Raw genomic sequence first — 21,869 nt, 5'->3', positions numbered from 1 at the left:
ATTTAAAAAGTTTAATTTCTCTAGAATGTTGGTTACAATACTGTATTGTCATGAGCCATGTAACAATGGGGACAGGTTCCGAGGATTGGGTTGTCAGGCAATTCTGTGGTCATGTGAAGACCACAGAGTACACTTATACAATGGTATAGCCTACTACACACTTGTTTATATGGTAGAGCCTACTGTCCTAGGCTACAATCATGTACAGCACATTACTGTACAAAACAACACATGACGCCCAGCCAGGCGTGGCTCAACAGTTGATCATTGACACAGGACCCAGGAGATGTGAAATGCTAAAAATTTCACCCGTACCCTCTACTTTCTGTCATAGAAACACATTTTTACAGTACCCTAAATAGCACCTATAATTCGGATTACTAATCAGCAGGGCTGTGTTTTTCATTTCAACAAACAGGATTTTATGTTGAAACAATGCACTTTATCCAGGTGAATGTCTCCGGAGCTAAATCAATCTACAAGGCATGATGCAGTGGAACAGAAATGGACACACGTACCTTCACACCTGCTTTAGTGATGGAGATGGTCTGCTGTTCCATAGCTTCGTGAATAGCAACTTGATCCCGCACATCCATCTTATCAAATTCATCAATACAACATACACCCTGTAACCAAACAAATCTAGCATAAGAAACTGCCTTTTAGTTGTTTCTTAGGTGTAAACTCAAAGTTTGCACCAGATCATTCCATACTCTAAACAATTGTTAGATAGGTTAACGAGCAATCTGAATTCCCTTTACTACATACAGTAAGATAGTACAATAGATTCCCGAGCTAGAAGGAACCATATGCTTCTGGCTAATTTTAAACTAAGAGTAAGACTAAAAACACATTTATTGCACTTTTACTCAACACAAAAACCAAAATACTCTGGGTCACTTCAGCATTGATATTGGGCTGCAGAAGTGAAGGGTGGAATTGAAACATAATGTTTATAAGCATGTTTAGCTACAACTTATATATATATGCCTTTACAGATCTAATTAATCAATGTCAAATATAGACTATTTACTAAAAATGCCTTTTTTAAAGGACATCTTTTTAACAGAAAGTTATAGGCTTTTACTGACAGCCTATAACTGGGTGGGGAATATTCTGATTTCTTTATATCCAAGAGTATAAAATGTTCTTACATTATCAGCCAGCATCAAAGCTCCAGCTTCAATGACAAACTCATGAGATTCTTCATCTCTCACAACAGCTGCTGTTAAGCCGGCAGCACTGGATGCTTTGCCACTGGTGTAGACAGCTCTGGGGCTGAACTCCTCCACATGCCTGTTCAAAGTTATCATATACATTAATATGTGACTACAAAGCATCCTGTGCAGGAATACCGCCTGACAGCATTTATGTCAATTGAGAATTTAAACTTGTTTTAAAAAACTTGAGAAAGGCATTAAGCATAAGCAATCCATAATATGTGCCATAGACTGAACAACAAACCACAGAATGAACATGAAGCCTTTCTCCTCTGGCCTTTTAGATAGATTTAAATCCATTCCTATCAAATATAAGATGAAGTTCATACATAACAACAATACCAACTTTAAAAATCTAATAATAAACAATTTAGCAATAATGATCTATTAGAAGGCTTTGCACTCGGGGAAAAAAAAAAGACAAAACTAGATGTGAGATTTATTCTAAAAATACAAGGTTGGTTTAACAGCTAAAAATCAGTAATATGCCATATTAATAAAGAATAAGAACTATCTCTAGCCCAGTCAGGCATGGCTCAGTGGTTGAGCATCAACCCAGGATCCAGGAGATCACAGTTCGATTCCTGGTCAGGGCACAAACCCGGGTTGCAGGTATATATGCATAAAATAATGGGGTGAAGGCGTGGGGAAGAGGTGGGAACGAGGTAGAGGGGGGTCAATAGGGAGAAAAGAAAAGGGACACCTGTAACACTTTCAAAAGCAGGGACTTGAACAGATACTTGCTCACCAATGTTCATAGCAGCATTATTCACAATAACCCAAAGGTAGAGACAACCCAAATGTTCATCAATGGATGAATGGATAAAGGAAATACATACAACAAAATACATTTTTAAGACAACTCAGTCTTAAAAAGAAAGGGAATTCTGAAACAATCTACAACACGGATGACCCTTGAATGTATTATGCTAAGTGAAATGAACCAGTCACAAACAGACAAATACTATATGGTGGCACATAGAACAATCAAATTCAGAGAAAGAAGGTAGAATGGTGGTTGCTAGGGGCTGGGGAGAGGGGGATATAAAGAGTAACTGTTTAATGAGAGCAGAGTTTCAGTTTGGGAAGATGAAAAAGTTCTGAAGATAAATGGTGGTAGTGGCTACACAACTTGAATGCATTTAATGCCACTGAACTGTGCTTGTAAAAATGTTTAAAATTGTAAATTTGAGACATATTTTACCACACAAAAAATGGCGAAAACTTATATACCAATGTTTATAGCAGCACTGCTTATAAAAACCAAAGTAGAAACAATCCAAAAGTCCATTAACTGATGAATGAATAATTAAGTGTGGTATACATATATGATAGAATATTAGGCAATAAATAAAAATGAAGTACTGATGCATGCTCCAATATGGCTACACCTTGAAAACGTATGAAGTGGAAGGGATCACAGGATCACAAAGGATCACATAGTATATAATTCCATTTCTATGGAATGTCCAGATAGAGACACTAAAGTAGATTAGTGGTTGCCTATGGGCAGGGGGGCAATAAAGAGTGATGAATAGTGGGTACAACATTTCTTTCTGGGTGACGAAAATGTTCTAAACTTACTTCAATTATGGTTGTACAACTCTTGTGAATATACTAAAACCACTGAATTGTATACTTTAAAGGATAAATTCTATGATATCTAAATTATATTGCAATAAAGACGGTAAAAACTCTACTAGCTAAAAAGGCTATTTTCCCGGGACAGTCATGTACAATACAATACTGTTATCAGAGGCAACACTGTAACACATCTTTTTGTGGTGGTGGTGGCGGTGGGAGGGAGGCAAGAGGTAGGAATAAAGAGGAAAAAAAAAAAAGAATTCCCTTTAACACAGGGTTATTCAAATCTGGAACACAGTCCTTGATATACTTTCTTAAGAGGAATATTTAATTATAAAACTCCAAACCAACTAAAAATGTTCTATATTTTAGAACAGTACCACGCTACAAATTTCCCAAATAAAAGAAAGGCGTCTTGATATATAGTACGAAGACTGCATGCTTTGCAGTCAAATACATCTGAGTTCTAATATTCATGGCTTAGCATCACTTGTCAGCTATGAGAAAATGGGCAAGTTACTGAGGCTCTAAGAGATTTTGTTTGCCTCCCTGAGAAAAGAGGCTATTACATGCCTGGGTGCTGGTAGGATAAGACATAACATACACATACACACACAGGAGGTGCTCAAAAAAGGGCTGCTATTATTTTGATCTCTAAGTTTCTTAAAAAGTTAAAATTAAGCAAGTACTTGTTGTATACATGCTGACAAGGCTAGCAAAAAATGTCTCATGCTTATAGCACTACTTTGGGAAAGTGTGTCTGTCCTATTTAGGAACCTTAAAGATGTTTGTACTCTTAATCTCAGCAATGTTATAGTTGGAATATACCCAAAGGAAACAAAAAAATAAAAATTTATACATCACAGTGTTCACTGTACCCATATCTATAATCATTAAAATAAACTACAACCGGCTAGGGAAATGCTTTTTTAAGTTACATAGGCAATTTTTTCCCTATTCCAAAAAATTGTAAAATGTTGTTACATTCTATTAAACAAATTAAGGTGTATTTAATCTAAATGAGTTATATATTCAACACCGTCCTAATTTATACTCCTGCTCCAGTACAGGCACACTGACTGCACTCTTGGTAGCATAGAGTCTGGAACTATGCACACTGCTTTTTCCTGCTGCACTACACCTCAGGCAAACACTTACTTGAGAAACTGGCTCTTAGCTGTACTTGGGTCACCAACAATGCAAACATTTATGTCCCCTCGAAGGGAGGTTCCTTCCCCTGTTGTCTTTGGAACACCACCGAAGAGCATCAGCAGGACACCCCGTTTTACTTCATCATTGCCTGAAATGAAAACCCAAGGTATTTTTCAACATGAGGTTAAGCAATATCATAGGAAATTATGAATACAGGTTTACCATCCAAAAGAGCAGATAAATCTGAAGCAAAGCACAAGACTGAAGTAAAAATATCTGGCTCCTAATCTTGGTTCTTGCTCTGTGAACTTAAAGTTGCCAACCACTGTCCCAGTTCTTCACTTGTACTACAAGTGTCACACAAGCTGATGCTCACCCTTCTAAGAGCCTTTCCTTGTTCACAAGTCCTACTAACTTACACGAAGCTTCTCTCTATATGGCAGTCCTCAAATATCTCTCCCCCAAAATAAAATGTCCACCACAGCTTATCATATTTGCTGGTTCTTTCTAATGGCATGTCTTGCAGTTCTAGCAACAGTTTGAGAAATGGTCCATGACTTACTTCTTCTGTATTACCAACAGTGACCAGTGCTGAATACAAATTCATGCTAACTGAACTGACAGGGATTAGATAAAATGCTTCTAAGAACTATTTATAAATCTAATATAAGAAGGAAACGGACAATTAGAAAGCAACACTGGATCTTTAGAAACCTACTATTAAAAGAAATGTATTTCTGTGCTAATTATTATGACTAAATTCCATCAACAAAGTGCTAGGCACATTTACAAAACCACTTCTTAAAAGTAGAAAATTAAAAAACCTATTCCACAAACAAAACTTCTCTAGCCTATGAAAGAAATGTATTGGAGGTGTGGTAGTTTTTAAATAGCCCACAAATTCTTTGGTACTCTTCATTTCAAGAGGGAGCTTAATTCTCTTCTCCTTAAGTGTGGCTGGACTTAGTGACTTGCTTCTAACAGACAGTGCATGTGCAAGTGAAGGTGTGTAACTTATAAGACTAAGTCCTGAGAAGCATTTTGTTTCTGCCTTGCTTTGCTCTCTTGGATCACACAGTCTGGAGGAAGCCAGCTGCTGTGGTATGAGGACACTCAGCCCTATGGGAGAGACTTATGTGGCAAGGAATTGAGGCCAACCAACAACCAACACTAACAGGTAAGCCATGTGAGCCTCTCATAAGTGGATCCTCCAGCCTTAGCAAAGCCTTCAGATGACTGAAGCCCTAGTTGATATCTTAGCTGCGACCTTATGAAAGACTGAGCACAATCACCCCGCTAAGCCTCTCTCAATTTCTAACCCACAGACTGCAGGAGATAATGTGTATTGTTTTAAGCCACTAAATTTTGGGGTAATTTGTTATAAAACAATAATTTATGGGAAAAACGACACAGCATAAAAATTTTGACCCTATTCATTTATAAAGGAAAACACTATAAAATCCATAAAGAATATCAGTTCAATTTCATTTACCGAACATTTAGAGTAATTATAAATGATAAAAAAATATATACCTAAGAGAAAAACACATTATCTTATGAGTTCTTGCCTTAACTCCAACTGAGTGAGGAAGGTAAGGATTAAAAAAAAAGGTAAAGCATGAGGCCTAAAAACTTAGTTATATCCTTTAACACATAAGAGGATTTTAATGACAGCAAACACCTAGCAACCAAAAGCCAAGAAAATGTGAAACCACCAAAACTGTAGACATGTACATGTAACCAAGAGACATCAAGGAATCTCGTTCTAAAAATTTTAAAAACAACAGATTTTTAACCATTTCCCCCCATTTCAACCATTTTTAAGTGCACATTTCAGTGGAATTAAGTACATTCAATGTTTTATAACCATCACCCCTATTAATTTCTAGAGCTTTTCATCATCCTCAACAGAAACTCTATCCATTAAACAGTAATGCCTCATTCCTCTACCCCAGCTAACCTCTTTCCTTTCCATCTCTATGAATTTGCCTATTCTAGGTACCTCATTTTAAGTGAAATCACATATTTGTCCTTTAATAAGTGACTTGCTTTAAGAAATCGTGTTGTTTTATAATCATTATCTTGGATTTCAAGTTTATGCCACAAATGGATAGAACTCTTACCATGTATAGTAGGGAACAGGCTGGTACAAAGATTGTGGTAAAGATTTTTATCTTGACTCATCTCAAACACTTTCTCCCATTCTTTCACAGTCATTTGGTTCTTAATGCTCTCAGCTGTCTGTTCCTCATCTCGGAGCTCTTTCCCTCCAAACTGAGGTACAGAGTAGAAAGCAAAAATATTAGTACAGAAACAGTCAAAATAATGTGAAAGAGAAGGCACTTCACTTTATAGTCTGGGAGGTCAACTTCAGAATCTGTTGACTATGAAGTTGTTGTTTTTTTAAATTCCCAAACTAGTTAAGGCCTAAGTTAATCAAGATCCTGAAGAGTTTGTCATTTGTTCTGTGGATTAAAAACAAGAGTTGCTCGGCTGATGTGGCTCCATGGTTGAGCATCGACCCATGAACCAGGTCACGGTTTGATTCCTGGAGAGGACATAAGCCCAGGTTGTGGGTTCGATCCCCAGTAGGGGGCATGCAGGCGGCAGCTGATCAATGATTCTCTCATCATTGATGTTTCTAATACTCTCTCTCTCCCTTCTCTCTGAAATCAATAAAAAAAATCGCTACCACCACTGTTTTCTATTGCTGTCTAAATAGATCTGAATGGTCAAGAGATGGGCATAATAAAATGCTAGTCAATGATACAAAGTGACAGAATAAGGAGGGGTGGGAGGAGGTTTACAGTTGTTTGTATGGAAAATAACACAATAATTAATAAATAATACAGTAAACCCTGTGTTTTGAGTACTCACAACTGTAAATCTACTTTTGTCCCAGCCTGTATTATGCTCACTTCTCTTTTACGAAACTCTTTCCACCTGCTTTCCCATTCAGGACACAGAATCAAGTTCTGAATAACTATAACACCGGGGGTTCATCACTCTCAGAAAGCAATTTACTTTACTTCCCAGATTACTAAATCTATTTGTACTTTCTCCAAGAGCACGAGAGAGGAACTGTGATAATTAAAAAACAAAACCCCCAACCATGGATAATTTGTACCAGCAATGAGCTCTTACATGAAAACAAGAAGGCTTTTCCTTGTCAGAAAGGCAGATGTGAAAAGATTTTATTTTAAAACTAAAAAAATCAAATCTCAACAACTCATACCTTTAACATTGATTAGATAACTAAGGTTTCAGAAATCTCTAACTTTGTGACAGCCTTAGGAGAGCTCTTTCTCAAGCTTTGCTATTCTACTAAGACTCACCCTTGGGTTGGTTGGTGCAACACAACAGGCAAGGAAGACCAGCCTGTATGAAAGATCCCTAACACCAAGGGCCCGGAGACCTCGAATGCCTTCTGTTTCATATCCATCAACACCACTGACTCGAGAATTAGTTTCTGCACGTGCTCCTGAAAGATTGAATGATAAGTAGTTTTACAGCTCAAATATTGAAGATGCTCAGAGTCAAAATTGCTCAAATAAACAAAACTTGTAAGTCCAAAGAGTTAACGTAGGCTGAATTTTTTTTAGACTAGTACCTTTTGTAGCAAAATCCATGTCTTTATTCTCATCATACTTCTGTTCGCCCTTTGATTGGTAGCCCAAAATAAGACATGGTACAAAAAGCTAGATACTCTGCAGTTCAGGTAACAGAATTTGTTAAATTTGAGCCTCAGATTACCAACCTGGTGTGCTAAGCTTAGAGACATCAGGCACAACAATCAGCGTTCCTGTAAAGTCACACTTGTCACCAGCTTGAGCTGACTCCACAGCTTCAGCCCTCAAGATCACTTCTAAACTGCGTGGGATACTTCCTCGAGGAAGCTCAGCTTGAGTCTCTTGAATACGAACCTATAACAAAGACAAAACCTAAGAATAAGAGATCTTGTTCAAATGCCATACAAGCTAAATTAAATGCCACAAATATCGACATATTCTAAACTATCTCACTGTTCAGACCTCTGACATGTGCCATCATTATCATAAAAATTACCCTAAAACTCCTTTGAATTTGGTAAAAGATTATATCTATTTAAAATCTCCACTTTCACTCATTAAAAAGCATTGTTTCTCTTTTTTCAAATTGACAGCGCAGTTAAATATCTATTCTGTGTTCCATCTTCCTCTAAATTTTCAGGGAAATTTTACAAAAAATTTCATATAATTTATACCCTCCATCTCAATACAACTGATAAAATTACTTAGACACACATACTTTCACTGTATTATTATTTTTATTGTAAATTTCAAGACATTTCACCCCTAAATATTTTAAGCACTCAACTCCTAAGAATAAAGACAATCTCCGATGTAACCACAATACCATTATCACACCAAGAGAATGAAATAGTATTTAATTCCATGTCTATTATTTAGTCCATCTTCACATTTCCCCAATAGTCAAAAATGTCCTTTATTACAGATGTTGTTTGTTTTCTTTTCAAACCAAGGCCCAATCTACTCACAGTTTGTATGGGGTTTTTATATCATGTTCTTTTTCAAATATAAAGTATCTCCTACTCAAAGATGTTGGTAAAGCATGTACTTCTTAAAAACTAAGTATCAGAGCCCGGCCGAGTGTGGCTCAGTGGTTGAGCATAGACCTAGGCGATCAGGGTTCAATTCCCTGTCAGGGGACATGCCCAGGTTTCGGGCTGAGCAGCCGATCAATGGCTCTCTCATCATTGATGTTTCTCTCTCTTCCCCTCCTTTCCTCTCTCTCTGAAATCAATAAAGATATATTTAAAAAAACCCAAAAAAAGCAAAAGAACCCCCTAAGTATCAGATTAATATAAGAAATCTAAGTGAGTACTAAAAACTGAATTAAATATTAGTTATTTTAGTCTGGTACTCATTCCTCCATGCTTTAATGCTTAAACTGCTGCAACTTTTCTTTCCCCTTTGCATATCCAGGAGTTACTAAGTCCTGCAGAGATAAGAGCCCGCACCCCTTCATTCTTACTGCCACCATCCAACTATTGCCCAGGTAACTGCAACTAATTATTAGTCTCTTTAATACTACAAACTACTGTCCCATTAATCTTCCTTTAAAAAAAAAAAATTCATATCCCCTGAAATATATTTCGCTTATTTATCAAGATAGGTACAAACTTCTCAATCTGAGAGTTAAGGCTCCAAGTACCTCTATGACTTACATCAAATCATCTCTCAAATGATCTCCAATTTGGCTCCTCTACTTCAATCATGGTAATCCCCACTGATGTTGACAAACATGTCTATTTGCCCCTATCCTATTATTCATGCTTTCTCTTTCCTAACCACCTACTTAAAGTCTTACACCAACAAATCTCTACTTCTCCAAAGTTTTCTTAACTCTAGTTATAATAATAGTTACCACTTATTTTTAACAAATATATTTTGTCACAGTCTGAAGGAGCTTCCAATCCAAGTTATCAAAGGTTAAAACACATTTATAGCCTGGCTGGCATGGCTCTGGGGTCAAGCATCAACCTATGATCCAGGAGACTGAGGTTCAATTCCCAGTCAGGGCACATGCCCAGGTTACGGGCACAATACCCAACAGGGGGAGTGCAGGAGGCATCTGATCAATGACTCTCTCTCATCATTAATGTTTCTATCTCTCCCTCTCCCTTCCTCTCTCTGAAATCAATCAAAATATATTTTAAAAAAACACACAAAAAATCCCAACACATTTATATACTGATAACTGGAATTTGCATTAAGAGTTTTTGGCGTAAATCTTAGTCACATTTGATGACCCTTGACTTAAAATCCGAGCTTAACATTGTCTAAATAAACTTTTAATAATAATTACAGGTGCTTAGAAGTGAATTATTAGGCTATACCTGACCTAAACAGAAGTTAATAAATACCTTTTGAAAATCAACAAATCTTGATTTATTTGTATCTAGCAGGAATCTTCTTCTGTTGGCACAAACTGGATTTCGGCAGATGTTTGGCTGTGTGTATTTGAACTGCTGTTCTACATCCTTGATCACAGTCTGACAGTCCAAGCATAGGAAAGTTCCACTCACAAGCTCTGGGTGAACTGGGTGAGTGCGTACAACCTGTCCACTGATGCGAGTGAGCAAACCAATTCTGGATGAGGTGAGTTCTCGAATTCTGTTTAAAGACAGATGTCCCATTGGTGAATAAAGGACACCAAAGAAATAATTAATTATAAAACAGGACGACCCCGTTTTTGTTTTATATGCAAATATATATTTGCTTATCTACAATTTCCAAATAAGTCTGTATTATTTTCATAGTCAAGTTATCAAGGGAAAAAATGTTGGACTCGAGTTCAGAAACACTTCCTTTACTCCACAAACCCACTTTATATTAAACAATTTGGTAACTATTAAGTAGTTTCAGTAGCTTAAGTTTTCAAAATATCATTTCAATTTCTTAAGCTCTGACAAAATTTTCCACCGATTCATGAATTTCTGTGACTGTTGTTTTCAAAATTTCTCACTTGACTAATCTTTCCCCAAATGTCCCCTTAAAGGTATCCTAAAATATGACAATACTCAGAAATTGCTTCACTTACTTCCCATACTACCTCCCTAGAAAAAGTAAACTTTTTGAATAACTAGGCATAGCTTCACAGATCTAAGACTACAACCTCCTGAATTTTCTGACAATTAAGTGATGCCTTTGGTAAAAAGGCATGTATTCCTTTGGTGAAAAGTAATTTATTTGGTAAATTTCTTTTCTTCCAAAGAAGAGTTTCTTACTTGTGTCTGGTAGGTAGGTCTTGGAATGCAACATAAAAATCCTTGGCAAGAGGAATCTCTTTGCGGTCTTTGACAAAGGTTTTTAAGGCCCGACATAGGTAAGGATAAACTCTGAAAAGCAAACAAAAAATGATCAACCGAAATCTTCAAGAGGCTTATTACCAAGGCCTTCTTCCCCCTTCATATTTGCCAACAGCTAAGGCTAAGTAATTTCATCTGGTTACAACCAAGCCTTAGAAGTTAACTAGGCAGGATACTTACATTATCTAGTTCAGGTTTAGGAGCCTGTTTCAACCCTCTCCTATCCCACCACAAATAGATCTAAGACAGTGGAAACACCAAAGATAAAATGCTGTGCCTGAATATCCATTATCTTTAAATAATTATTTAGAACCACACTGCAGGCCACTTCTCTGTCCAAGGAAACTCTACCTGAACAATCGGGGGGGGGGGGGGGGAGTTTACAATCTAGCAAGGCAGCCTTTCGTTTGGTGTCAAGGCCAAGTGTATTTTTCTAGGTTTGATTCTTGACTGATAAGAAATGGATGAGGTCAGGGGAGGAATGTGTGAACATAAGAAATTGGCAAAACATCCCATTTGACTGGTTAGACTGAAATGGCCCATGTCCTCTGATAGAAGTTCCCAATAGCTGCTGCAGCTTGGTTGAAGCAGTAGGATCTGAAGTTCTCTGACAAAAATTAGCTACTTTCATGAGACAGAATTGCTGCATGGCCTGTGCATGAGGTATGGGCATAGGTGTTTCTACCATCAGCCCTGATTTTCTACCTCCCTCTTGTCAGTACAAGTTTTACTGCTGCATACTTTCACAATAATCTGCTGCTTATCCCTCCAACCATTCTCGATGGTCAGATATAACTAGAAACAGAGACAACTCCTCCATCTCCTAGTTTACCAGATAAAGGAATAGGACTGTGTCTCCATTTCTTTCACAACTGTTCACAATGTTTACTTTAACCAAATTTTATTTATAAAGACTGTCACATTTATTTAACTCAAATACAAAGATTAGTGTTAGAAAATGTCTCTTGCTTTACATAGCAATTAACAAAATTAAAGCCTAAATTGTTAAACATAATAACTAATTTCTGCCAAAAAATACCAATTGGCTATTAAAATATTTTCCAGGGGTTTTATATGACATGGAAAAATGTTATACTGTTAAGTGAAAAGGGCAGGATGCTCTATCTACAGTACGATGCCAACAATTACAGATATGCAAAAATATATCAAAATGTGAGGAGTTCCTTAGGAAACTGTGCTTGCAAACCTAGAAGGCTCTTGGAACTTTGTTGCCACAGATCTGCTAATGATGGTTATCTATGGGTGGTGAGATTACAATTTTTACTCTCCCGACTTTTCTGTACTTTCTAAATTTTCTACAATAAACATTATTTTTATAATCAGAAAAAAATTAAACTTTAAGAGAAGAATGTCACTATGTAAGACATCCCTGATCAAGAACAGGATCCACACAAACACTTTTTCAAAACACCTACAGGGGTGGGTAGGAGTGGGGTATCAAAAGAATGACAGGAATAGCACTGAATGCCTGACACAAAGTAAACAATCTTCTTAAAACTTAGGAAAACTATATAGAAAGCAATGGTCTTCAACATTTGCATGTGAAAAATACTCAGCTCCAGAAAGGCCTAAATTAGAGCAACACTAATGACCACTGGGTGTTATCAAAGGGCCTCTGTGATAGCTGCCCCTCCGCCTCACAAATGAACACTTCCTGTCCAAAAAGAGCTGGCCCCCCAGGCTCCATGCCAATTTAAAGTAAAGAAGATTCGCCCGGCCAGGCGTGGCTCAGCAGTTAAGCGTCGACCTAGGATCCAGGCAATCAGGGTTCAATTCCTGGTCAGGGCACATGCCCAGGTTGCCGGCTAGGCAGACGATCAGTGACTCTCTCGTCATTGATGTTTCTCTCTCTCTCCCCTTCCTTTCCTCTCTCTGAAATCAATAAAGATATGTTTAAAAAAATAATAATAATAAAGAAAAATAAAGTAAAGAAGATTAATATAGCATACCTATAGAACTCCTCTTGAATGGTGGTGGCAAGTTGCTGGTTAAATTGCTCCAGGTCCACAAAACTCACAACCAATGTGTTTCTCTCAGGACGAATTAGCTCTTCTGCTAACTGCAAGTACTTAGTTTCTCCATCACTGTTCTGGAACCTGCAGATACATGCAAGTCAGATTAAGTTGAAGAATTAGATCGTAAAGAATCCAAATGCCTGATAATTCAGTGTATTGGTTAAAGATCATCAGCTTTAGTGTCAGGCAGGCCCATTTTAGTAGTTGTGTAACTTGTGGCAAGTTACTTATCATCTAAACATGCCCCTCTCCTTTTTGAAAAAAGTTAAAACAGATTACATCACTTTATCTCATAAGATTAGTGTGAAGAATAAATGAGAGAATGCCAAGTAAATGTTTTATTTCTTGATAAAAAAATATATCTTTATTGATTTCAGAGAGAGGAAGGGAGAGGGAGAGAGACAGTAACATCAATGATGAGAATCATTGATCGACTGCCTCCTGCACGCCCCCTACTGGGGATTGAGCCCGAAACCCGAGGATGTGCCCTGACCAGGAATTGAACCTCCCATCTCCTGGATCATAGGTTGATGCTCAACCGCTGAGCCATGCTGGCTGGGCTGTAAAATGTTTTATGTAGAGTCCAGGACATAGAAAAACTGGGTCTCCAGATTTTAACCTGAATTTCTTGATTTAATATTTTCTAATCAACAAATGTTAACTATTCCTTTATTATTGTTAAGTATAACTAAAATTGGGAAATGTTAAATCAAGAAATTCAGGCCAGCCCTGTCTGGTTTGGCTCAGTGGTTAGTGTCAGCCCGTGGACTGAAGCGTCCTGAGTTTGATTCTGGACAAGGGCACGTACCTCGGTTGCAGGCTCAATCCCCGGCCCTGGTCGGGGAGTGTGCAGGAGGCAACCAATTGATGGGTCTCTCTCACATCGATGTTTCTCTCCCTCTCCCTCCCTCCCACTCTCTCTGAAAAGCAATGGGAAAAATATCCTTGGGTGAGGAAAGAAGAAATTAAAATCAAAATCTAAAGACTCAATTTCTATAGGGAAAACTGACAGATTAGTTGTTGGTTTAAGAACCAGAATAAAAAGTAGACACATACACTAAAGCTGGTGTTTTTTCCCCAAAAAGAGTATCATACAAACATTATTTGCTTTTTGTTCTTTTTACATAATATGGAGATTAGTTTGGAAGCAAAATCCATTCCTTCTTCAAATACAGCATGCTCTAACTCTGTTAAATGTTTACTGAACAACATCTATCTGCAAAGCACTGTCAGAGGTAACTGCAGATGAAAATGACAGTGTTGTTCCTGCTCTAGGGTTGACACTCTCATAGAAGACAGTCCCACTAAGGAGAGGTACAAGGCAACCGAAATGTTCATCGCAAATGACTAAAGAAGATGTGGTATACACATATAATGGAATATTATTCAGTCTTAAAAAAGGAAATTCTGCAATATGTGTCAATATGGATAAACCCTGAGGACATTATACTACGTAAAATAAAGCAATCACTTGAAAGACAAATATTGTATGATTCTACTTATGAGATATCTAAAATAGTCAAATTCATAATAAAATGGTATTTGCCAGGGGCTTCGCTGAAGGAAGGGGAAAATGCTAATGAATAGGTATAAAGTTTCAGTCAAGCAAGATGACAGTGTTGATGAGTAAGCTCTAACATTGTACCTATACTCAATAATAAGATATTATACAGTTAAAAATTTGTTAAGCTAGATCTCATGTAAGTGCTCTTTCCATATAAAATTTAAAGAAGGAAAAAAGAAAAAAAAGAAGTACAAGAAATATGATAGGGGAATATTAACTAATTCTACCCAACATCTAGAGAGGCTTCATGCATATAAAAGGTGGCACTGGAATTCAGCCTTGAAAGACTTAAAATCTGAAAGGAAAAGAAGCAGTAGAGAGACTAGTACAGATGTCTGCAAGTATGTGGCTGACAAAAATGGAAGGAGTATGGACAGATAAAAGGTTAGTTGTGGAAGATGAAACTGAGAAGAGGAGGTGTACAGAATTTGGGCTTTTCCCATAAGCAATGGCAAATCAAAGTCGGTATTTTGAAACGGAGTAACATTTTTCCCCCCAACAAAGTACAAGGACTGTCCTGTTTACCATTATCCCCAGCATCTAGGTATATGTTAACTGCAAGGCTGCAAAGGCAATCATATTACTCATTGGAACAAAACATCGAGGACCTTTGTAACATGGATTTACATTGAGGATGAAGTGGCTGACAGGTACAGATATATATAACAAGTTATATTACCAGATATAATGGAAAACAGTAGCTTGGGAACATAAAGGCTGGTGCTGCCTGAAAGGTTTATACAGTTTCATAGGAGGTATGAATCTTTATCTGGGCTTTGAGGGATGCACAAGTACTGGGAGTGGGGGAAAGGGAGTTACTGTTTAATGGGTGCAGAGTTTGACTTGGGGAAGAGGAAAAGAGTCCTGAAGGTGAATGGTGACGATGGCTGTACAAATAACAAGGTGAACACCACTGAACTCTATGCTAACAAAAGGTTAAAGTGCTAAATTTTATGCTATGCGTATTTTATTTTAGCACAATAAAAAACCCCAGAATTTCATAGGACATTCCAAAGTGTTTACACTTCATCCTGGAGGCAGCAGAGTCCTTACTCTAAAAGTGAGTATCTGCACTATCTGTAAGAACAGTAACTGGAGACAGCGGTGGAAAGCCAGGGAGGGGAGGGGGTTATCAAAGGCCAGAAAGCCACTGAAAAACAAAAACAGAAACACAGTGGGGGAGGAGGCTGGAAGGAACGGAAGAGTGGGATGGCGGAAGCACGTTCAGCTACTTTTACAGCAGGGCGGGGCTCACCCGATCACTTGTCAAACCAGTGTCCACTCTAGTACTCTCATCTCCACAGGCTCCAAGGGTTGCCGGGGGCCCCCGGTGCCCCTAACACCGGGGTCCTGGCTGCCTGGTCCCATCAGGCCTCTGTCAGGATCCAATGCCAGTCCTGCCTCTCGCCCGAACCCGCCAACGTGCGGCCTAGCTGGACGTTACCTATCCTCACCGCGCCTGCTTTGCCCAGGTAATCGGGCTACACGGCTGCTACGGCGCACGATGAATGACGGGAGTAAAGCGCTTAGCGTGGGCACTGAGCGCAGTAAGAGTTTGAGGGAGGGTTCGCCGTGGATTCCACCCCTGGAAACCAGCCCTGCCCGTCCCAGACGCTCCGCGGGGGGCTGGTTAAGCCCCAAGTGCGGGTGGGCCGCTCCCCAAGGCGTGTGACCCCTCGGTTCCCGAGCATTGGGCACCCCCGGCTCCGGAAGTGGGGAGGGGCGGCTCGAGAAGTTCTCGAGGAAGGACTGCCCGCGACTTACTCCTCCAAGAAGTCCAGGAAGAGTTTCTGGCACTTCTCGGCCACCTCGTCGCGGACTACCGGGTGCTGGCTGCCGGCGCCCGGCTCCGCTGACGCCGCGAGGTCCATCGCCGTCTAGCGCTGAGGCCACTCTCCCCCGCCACGAGTCGCTTCTCCGCGCCGCCGCCACCGCTTTGCGCGCGCCGCTGCCGCCGTCTCAGCCCCGCCTCCTCGTCCCCGGCACAGCGGAAGCCAATCGTGGCGCCCGAGCTCGGGGATTTCGCGCCAAACCTGCCCAATGAGCGCGGCTTCTCCCTCAGCCCCGCCCACGTGGCGGGGATTTCGCGCCAAATGCAAAGACCCGGAGGAAGCCCGGGTTCTGCTTTTGCGCCTGCGCAGTGCGGTTGGGTCCTGGAAACATTTGGTTTCTGAAGCCAGGTGGGATCTTTGGGTGGTTTTTTTAAAATGTTCTTCAGATCATTCCACTTACAGTAATTGAACGGTAGGCGGAAAGCTCTATGGAAGAGAAAAATGAGTTAGATCTGCTTGAGCCGTCTAATTGGAGGAAATATACTGTAAACCAGCTGGTAAAACTCTGTAAAAGAGCCCACATCGGTGTGTAAACAGTCCCGGGGATGCGGGAGAGTTGGCATCGTTATTCTGGTAGTGCTGACCGGGGAAAAGCAGCGACATGTTTGCACTGTTCATTAATCCCTCTCTTAAACGCACCCTGGGCGTGCGGCCTCCTGATTTCCTTCCCGCCTCTTCGGCCATCTTTCTCCGGCTCCGTTTCGCTTGATTTTCCTCCTGTTCCTTTGGCTGTTCCTGTTTAGCCCCTGTAGACGCCCCTTTTCAGTGAGCCCCGTCAGTGTCCCGGTCCAGCGCCTTCCTTTCCCGCAAGGGAGCTCGGTTGGAGGGCGCCCCGCGGCCCCTGGCTCCGCCCGGCCGGCTGCCGACCCACACGCGCCGCGGCCGGTGCGCCCCTGGGCCCAGGAGGCGGGGGGAGCCTCGGGGCCGCTTCCATTTTGTGTGGCTTCCAGCACATTTAAAAAAAAAAAAAAAATTAATGCTAAACAGGGTGAGAGAAGTTCTAGTAATTCTTTTAACACACACAAATGCACTTTTCACAAGATGTTTCCAAGGTATAACAAAAAAGCTCCCTGCCGTGTGCCGCAGTGCCCCTGAGACTGCGGGCACTACCTCAGGTGAGGGGAAGGGGAACCCTCGCGGCTGTATCCCCCTGCCCTTCGCCGGCTCCGGCTCGGCCTGCCCACTGGGCATCACTTGTATCTTGGGAACCTCGTACTCAACATGCCTCCTGATATCACACCACTCACGCCCTAAGAATGGACCCAGGAGACAGATACCTAGGAGTGTTACCAGCCGGTGGAGGAGACCTCGGTTCTTCTCTTCTTGAGGGAAAGATTTCCATCGAGAGACAAAGTGTAGAAAAGTATGCAAGAATTTATTGACCACAGTAAACATAGGCGAGTGAAGGAGGAAGCGCACAGAAGAGGAGACAGGAGCGCCTGGGCTGGGCTGCCTCGGCTCACAGGGAAGGCGGAGAAAAGGGGGCCTTGGAACAGGCGCGGGGGTTAGCCCGGGACGCCCTGCCGCTGCCCATTGCGCCCCCGGCTGCATGTCTCATGGGGTCCCTTAGAGGTCAGCGGATACCTGTCAGTGGGGGGAGGAGGGTGGGAAGGAGGGGAGGAGGGGAATAGCAGGGCCTGCTCTCTGGAGGGAGAGGATGCTGGGACCTACATTTTCAGGGGTTTTAAAGGCTGGGTGTTTAGGGTCCTTAGGGGAGAATCACTAGAATATTCATCAGCTTTACGCTGATATACCAAATGAGATTTATTCTCTTACTTTGTCTGTCCTTGGGTGGGATTGGCAAATGGCACTAACTGGATTTCTGTTATCTGTCTCGCTGTGTAGGGTTATTTAAGCTGTTTATCCTCTGCTTGGGGAGAAGTGCAAGCCATTTACTCTTAAGTAGCCTTGGTTTAGGGAAGATAGGATTTACTAGGTGGCTGCAAACTGCTGTTTAGCGATCTGTCTCAGTTTCCCTGTGCTGCGTGTCCTGGAATTTTCCTAGCTTCTTACTATAACACAGAGTTCTCATATGTTCTGTGCCCATTTTCCCCTCTTGTTAACGTCTTACACTTGTCACTACTAAAGAACCAACTGGGCTGTTAACTAAACTCCATACATGATTTGGATTTCACTAGTTTTCCTCCAATGTCCTTTTGATCGTACAGGATCCATCCAGGATACCACATTACCTTGAATTGTCATGTCTCTCTAGTCTCCTCTGGCCTGTGACAATTTCTCACATTTTTCCTTGGTTATGGTGACATTGACAGTTTTGAGGTGTACTGCTCAGGTATTTTGCAAACTATCTTTCAACTGAGATTTGCCTGATGTTTTTCTCATAATTAGACTGTGGTTATGGATTGGGTAAGAAAGAGCAGAGGTAAAGTGCAAATCTCACCACTCCTTATGATTTTGAAGCAACTCATATCATTTCATATGTAGATATTTCACACTGGTAATCTCTAAAACAAAAGTTTTTTTTTTCCTGAGACATATCTTTGACTAGGAAGGAACCTTCTTTCAAATAGCTGTAACAGGACAGGTTAAAGATGCTGATTCTTTTAAATCTAACTGGAATATTTTCCAGGATTACCAGCACTTCAATTTACTTTGAATAAAGCCAGCAGATTAAATTTTTACATGATTTAGCCCAGCTGGGCGTGGCTCAGTGGTTGAGCATTGACCCACAGAGATCACGGTTCTATTCCTGGTCAGGGTACATTCCTGAGTTTCGGGCTTGATCCTCAGTAGGGGGTGTGCAGGAGGCAGCCGATCAATGACTCTCATATTGATGTTTCTATCTCTCTCTCTCCCCCTCCTTTCCTCTCTCTGAAATCAATAAAGATATGTTTTCAAAAAGAAAAAAAAATATAAGCGGTTTGATTATAGTGTCTATCAAAAGCAGTAGTGAGGGCAGTGGGAATGATGGCAGTTTTTACCTATTTCTGTATAATACTTTTCTCCAAAAGCTGAACACCAGAATTATACACACACACACACACACACTTACTGAAAAAATATTTAAAACTTTCATACTTCTCAATTTATAGCATCATTTTAACTATACCTTACATTGTTGTTATAAATTAAGAAATGAGAAACTGCACACAAACTTATGTTTTTATAGCTGTTATAAAAATGGATAACTTAATCACATTATATCTATATTATTTTAATATTGATTTGATTGCCTTTAATAATCAGGTTTACAAATTTTGTCTCCCAGTGGTTTCTAGACTATTTCTTGAAAGAAGTATTAACATATTTGATTGAATTGAATAACAAAGTTAGATTTTTTTTAATCCTCACCTAAGAATATGTTTTCATTGATTTTTTTAGAGAGAGAGGGAAAGAGAGAAACATCGATCCATTGCCTCCTGTATGCACCCTGACCAGGGATCGAACCCCCAACCTAGGTATGTGCCCTGACTGGGAATTGAAGCTACGACCTTTTTTTTGGTGTACAGGACGATGCTCCAACCAACTGAGCCACCTGACCAGTGCAGCAAAGTTGGATGTTTTCCTAACAAAACAGTAAGTGTGATTTAGCTGATTTACAATGAGGACAAGCTTTGCAAAGTGGGTTATGTAGTGGACATTTTCCAGTCATTAAATGACCTAAATCTTCAGCTCCAAGGTTTTGACCAAGATATATTTCAAGAACATTATAAAATGAAAGTGCATTATTTAAAAATATTGTATAAACAGAGGTATGTTGAAATTAACAGTCCCCCCTCCCCTTCTCAAGTTTAGGAGGGATTTGGGCAGCAGAAACAGACTGAGGAATCCTCAGAAGAGATGGTGGAGGAGCTGGGGGAGTAGCTGCGATCACCCAGAGAGCATGTGAAGAAAGAGAAGAAGGCAGGTCCAAGCACGAAACCCTGGGGAATATCAACATTTAAGGGGAGGCTGAGGAGGAAAATGCCATGGGAGAGACTGGGAAATTACAGCCAGAGAAATAGGAAGAGAATCTGCCAAGTCAAGAGAAGATCCTAGAACAAAAATTGTTGTCAGTGGTGAATGCTGCAGAGAGGCCAGGGAGGCCAGAGACTGAACATGGTGGAAGGAGTTTCAGGGATGTGTGTGTGTGTGTGGGGGGGAGGGCAGAAGTAAGATTGCAGGGGAGTGAACAGAGGGAGCGGAGGTGAGGAAGCAGCCACTCTTTATTATGTTGGGCTGCAAAGAGAGTGGATTGTGAGGTAACTGCTCTGCTAGGGGATAAGAGGCCCTTGACATAGGCTTTGGTGCTTTTGAGACCACTGGCTGGCGCAGCAAAGGTGCAAGGAGAGAGACAGGCAGCCAAGTCAGTAGTTACTCCCTCCCTCTGACAACCTAGGAGAAGAGGGGAAGACTACAAGGGCCCCAGTTTTTTTCCCAATACGTTTTTACTGATTTTTAGAGAGAGAGGAAGGGAGAGGGAGAGAGAGAAACACTGATGAGAGAGAAACATCAGCCAGCTGCCTCCTGCACACCCCCTACTGGGGAATGAACTCACAACCTGGGCATGTGGCCTGACTGGGAATCGAACCAGTGACCTCTTGGTTCACGAGTTGATGCTGAAACCACTGAGCTACATGGGCCAGGCGAGGGCCCCAACTTTTGTGATGGAATGAATATGTATCTCACCCCAGAGAGGCCTTCTGCTACACCCTCACCCATTTGTGTGGCTGGGGTCACTGCCTGTGGCAGGCAAGGTCAGGGCTGTTGAAATTCAGTCCGAGTCTACCAGCCCCTTATTCACCCTGGAGTAAGGAGAACTTTGTTCCACAGGGAAAACAGATGGGCTAGCAGCTTCCCTGCTTATATAGCCCTTCTCTTTCCAAGAACCTTGGCCTTAGCCATTCCCAGTTCTCCTCAAAAGGCAAGTATGGGGAAATCTTTTGTTCTACACAGATGTATTCACAATAAAGGTGTATTCACTTAGAACTTTGCACCAGAATCCAGTCATACCTAGAAGGATATTTATATGCCAAAGTGGCATACCTTACACAGTTCAGCACATGAGCTCTGGATTTTAATCCTGGCTCTACTACTTATGTGATTTTGGGTATGTTACTTAACTTTTCAGTGCAGTGGGTTTTTATCTACAGGATAATAATAGTACCTGCTAATAGGGCTGTGTAAGGATTAAATAATATCTGTAAAGTGCTTCATAAATGCATAAATATGCCTGGCACATATTATATATCATATTTGTATTCTATTTAACCCTGCTCAGGACTGATTCATTTATAACTCTGTTTGTCTCTGAAATATTTTCCATACAAATATATGACAAATACATTATGGTATAATGTGTGTGTGTGTGTGTGTGTGTGTGTGTGTGTGTGCGTAACCGTGCTTTTAGGAGTGCTCAGCCAAACAGAGCACTGTAGGCTACTGCACTGTGTACTCTGTACCAGTAAAGGTTAGCTAGCCCACCACGTTGCAAACTGCACACCACCTGCTGTGAATGTGTTCTGCAACTCAGCTGTTTTTAGGACAAGCAGTTGGAGATTGTGGAAGATGGATGTTATGAAGGGCATCATAAACATCACTGCTACCTAGAACAAATGGAGAACGGCATGACGTGTGCCTAGGAGAAACTATGACTCAAGACATTGATAC

General features: G+C 40.6%; 1 protein-coding gene across 1 annotated transcript in view; it reads right to left on the bottom strand.

Annotated features, from left to right (window-relative positions):
- The window catches only part of MCM6 (minichromosome maintenance complex component 6), a 30,576-nt gene extending 14,243 nt beyond the window's left edge, over window positions 1-16,333 (bottom strand). The window contains exons 1-10 of the mRNA XM_016205138.2: window positions 16,192-16,333; window positions 12,798-12,944; window positions 10,747-10,857; window positions 9,883-10,132; window positions 7,714-7,879; window positions 7,292-7,437; window positions 6,080-6,230; window positions 3,963-4,104; window positions 1,155-1,296; window positions 519-626 (exon numbers count right to left, since the gene is read on the bottom strand). Coding sequence (XP_016060624.2) covers window positions 519-626; window positions 1,155-1,296; window positions 3,963-4,104; window positions 6,080-6,230; window positions 7,292-7,437; window positions 7,714-7,879; window positions 9,883-10,132; window positions 10,747-10,857; window positions 12,798-12,944; window positions 16,192-16,298 — 1,470 coding nt within the window. The 5' untranslated portion in view covers window positions 16,299-16,333. The remainder of the gene's footprint in view (window positions 1-518; window positions 627-1,154; window positions 1,297-3,962; window positions 4,105-6,079; window positions 6,231-7,291; window positions 7,438-7,713; window positions 7,880-9,882; window positions 10,133-10,746; window positions 10,858-12,797; window positions 12,945-16,191) is intronic.
- Between the last annotated feature and the right edge of the window lie 5,536 nt (window positions 16,334-21,869).

Source organism: Miniopterus natalensis, chromosome 8 (genome assembly GCF_054644295.1).
Source record: "Miniopterus natalensis isolate mMinNat1 chromosome 8, mMinNat1.hap1, whole genome shotgun sequence".
Taxonomy (NCBI): Eukaryota; Metazoa; Chordata; class Mammalia; order Chiroptera; family Miniopteridae; genus Miniopterus; species Miniopterus natalensis.
Note: the sequence above shows the minus strand (reverse complement) of the source record. Positions and strands in the feature narration are given on the sequence as shown.